The sequence below is a fragment of the Arabidopsis lyrata genome (assembly GCF_000004255.2).
Source record: "Arabidopsis lyrata subsp. lyrata unplaced genomic scaffold ARALYscaffold_8, whole genome shotgun sequence".
NCBI lineage: Eukaryota > Viridiplantae > Streptophyta > Magnoliopsida > Brassicales > Brassicaceae > Arabidopsis > Arabidopsis lyrata.
In genome coordinates, this window is record NW_003302548.1 from 17245743 (window position 1) to 17248906 (window position 3164).

A 3164-nucleotide genomic window follows, 5' to 3' on the forward strand; every position below is an offset into this window, starting at 1 on the left:
GATCTGGACGAAGACATTACGGTCGAGCTGGCTGATCAAAAGTAGAATTGTTCGAGACCTCAGTCTCCCAACTTATAATATTCCACCAAGTGGCGATGGGTTTGTGTCGAGAGTCTCATCTCTTTCTTTAAAACCTTTCAAACACCAAATCTATTTTTATATAAAGCTTTGCATTGAAATTAAACTTGATTATGGGTTAAGCTTAATATATAATGTATTCATAATCTAATTATCCTTTATTGGAAGGAACCCCAAGTCAAGCCCAAGTTCTTGAATTTCTCAAGAAACTTTACAAAAAATCATCACCCTTCTCTAAATGGTTTTGTTCTATTAGTTAACTGTTTAGATATTTATGTAGAAAATTCTAGATATTGTAAGACAAAAATCTTGATACTATGGTAGAGAATTTTGGAGATTAGGATAAAGCTTGTAAGACATTTTGTAGTTTTGGAGCCTATAAATAGCTCTCTCTTCCTCCCATTTATAATCAAGGTGAATAAAAAGCAAGATCAAAGAAATAGTATTATTCAATGTGTTCTTCCTTATTTTTCTTCATACTTGAAGGTAATACTTATCTTGGGTTTTTTTCTCGAGTATTACGGTCTTGCGCTAGTGCTAGCACTATCGGGTTTCGTTACACTTTGCAGTCTCCCAACTAATTATTCTTAAAGTATGTCCAGTTAGCTATATACATACAGAGAAAAACTGGCTACGAGCCATTTGATTCACAAGGTGTTCTTTGTGTTGTCACTTTAGAAAATACACTTTCAACTAACGGACTTGGGATCATAAGTCCATGGAGGATCTTATACAATTTTTCCCAAGGTTCTAGTACAGCTATAACATATATATCTATGGTGTGTGCAGGATCTTCAAATTACCCCATTTGTCTTCTTTTTCCCGCAGTACATTAGGTATCAATGATCTTATGTGTATGATGCAAACCCTGGGCCATACCACCCTCAGCATCCACACCTTTGTAATGTTTTCTTTTTAAAAATTTTTTATAAAGAAATTACAATGATTTACATATGGTAAATAGTTCTCAATAAATTTACTTGTGGAGATTTGAGAAGCTGTTAAATAGATTGCGTCTGAACATGATTACATTTACTAGTATGAAGTCTAGGGTCTCCTCAGGATCTTATGACCATGTCTACTTATAAATTTATAATGTAGAGACCGTCAACGGCGGACCTATGTTCAGCAAAGGTGGGTCAACTGACCCCCTAAAATTATGAAATAGTCCTTAGTTCTAGCAATTATTACTAATTGATAACTTCATTAGTTTCTTTTTGCACCCCCTATTTAAATTGTTTTCTTATGCATCCATAATGAGTTTTTTTGCACTCATTAATTATTTTATTCATTTTATATCTAGTTACATTGTTTAATTTGTTGTTTTCCAAAAAAAAGATCATTCTTTATGTATTTTGATTAAAAAAAATCTAAAATTTCAAAAAAATACAATTTTTATTAATACATACAGAAAATTAATTTATGTAATTTTTATCTTCTTAACAAAGTTAACGATATTGACCCGGTAAAATATATTTCTAGGTCCGCCACTGGAGACCGTTATCAGTATCCAAAATTTTTTTAAGCATTCAGTACGCAACGCATCAGTCTTTTGGCACCTTGGGTTCCATCTTCTTTGTGAGCGAATGAAAATCAAACGAAAGAGATTATAGATAATGGTACGGAATCAGAATGCTACCTCCGAGAGTTAATGAGAATTCAAAATGGGAAACTTGATGGGCAAGTCACTTCCTTTAGTATTAATGTAGAGTTCTTGGTGAGAGAAGATCGCTAATTCTTCAATTAGGGTTTTTTTCCCTTTCTTACATCTTCTACTTTTTGCAAGAACATTATTCATGTCTCTGCTTCTCAACCATCCCTCGAAGCTCTGCTTTCGGAAACCCTTGTTGGTAAGAACATCTCCTCTTCTCTCTAATGGCGTCTCATTTTCCTTGCCGCAAAATCCATTTTCTGTCATAATGTACGATGATCCTTGTGGAGCTGATCTTGGAAAACTCTTCATTAGGAGGGCTGGTCACATCACTCCTCTTGAAAAGAAGATGCCTCTTAAGGAAATGGGAATGATTGGATCATCCAATGGATGGCTAGCTACTCTCAAGGACGGGTTCGTGGGTCTCCAAGACGTTGATCTAAACCCGGTTGCATCGGATACAGATCCTAAACACATTTCTCTGCCTCCTTTTCTAACTCTGCCTCATTGCCAAACCCAAATTGTCACCAACGTGGCCATGTCCTCGTCTTCTCCAGAGGATGAGGACTGTGTTGTAGCTGTCAAGTTCTTGGGACCTCAAATAAGCTTTTGCAGACCGGCTCAACGTAACCCTGAGTGGATCAACATCAGAGTTGGAAGCCCCTGTTTCTTCTCCTCCCCTGTCATGTTTTCCAAGAAAGATGACATGTTTCACGTACTTGGATCTGGAGGCCACCTCATTGAATCATGGGATCGCCACACACAAACGCACAAACCTAAGTTTCAGAGATTTTGGTTCAAAACGATTCCCAATCTGACCAAGGCCAACAAAGAGCTTCTTGATTCGTGTTGCAAGAGGGAACACTTGGTGGAGTCAAGAACCACCAATGAAACTTTCCTGGTTAAGCAGTACAAGAAGACCGCAGAGATCATCAATGGTATTGCCAGAATGAAAACAGTAGCTTTAATGGTGTTCAAGCTAGAGAAAATAGAAAAACTTTTTTACACTCAAGACATTGGAGATCTCTGCATTTTCCTCACAAAGTATGAAACTTTCTGTGTCCCTTCGAGCTCTTTTCCGGGCTTGTTTCCTAACCACGTCCAAATCTTGGATTCCGAAGAAACCGCAATTGTCAATCTCGCTGATCAAAATTGGAATTTTTAGAGTCAGTCCCCTTACTAGAAGTTTGGAATTGAGTTTTGAGTCTGGAGTCTGTCCTTTCTTTTGAACTTTTCAAACATCAAATCTATTTATATGATCTCAAGCTCTTTTCTTTGCTATGTACAACCTAGCAAAGGAGCCAAAGATAAACCTAGTGTAGTGTTCCTTGGACTATGCAATGATCTAGTGTCAAGAAACTGTGACAGAGACCAGTAGAAAACTTTACCTGATTCAAATTCCAGATTAACGGCAGATACGGCGTAGCGAGCACTG

The 3164-nt window shown here is 37.1% G+C and overlaps 1 protein-coding gene across 1 annotated transcript; it reads left to right on the forward strand.

Moving 5' to 3' along the window:
• Positions 1 to 1601: 1601 nt before the first annotated feature.
• Positions 1602 to 3145, forward strand: LOC110225657. The gene has a single exon (XM_021015507.1). The coding sequence runs from the start codon at positions 1875 to 1877 to the stop codon at positions 2892 to 2894; it is 1020 nt and encodes a 339-aa protein (XP_020871166.1). The 5' UTR covers positions 1602 to 1874; the 3' UTR covers positions 2895 to 3145.
• The last annotated feature ends 19 nt before the right edge of the window (positions 3146 to 3164 follow it).

Bases quoted from the DNA above. Each gene is read 5' to 3' on its own strand.
- LOC110225657 (XM_021015507.1), top strand. From the start codon at position 1,875: ATGTCTCTGCTTCTCAACCATCCCTCGAAGCTCTGCTTTCGGAAACCC.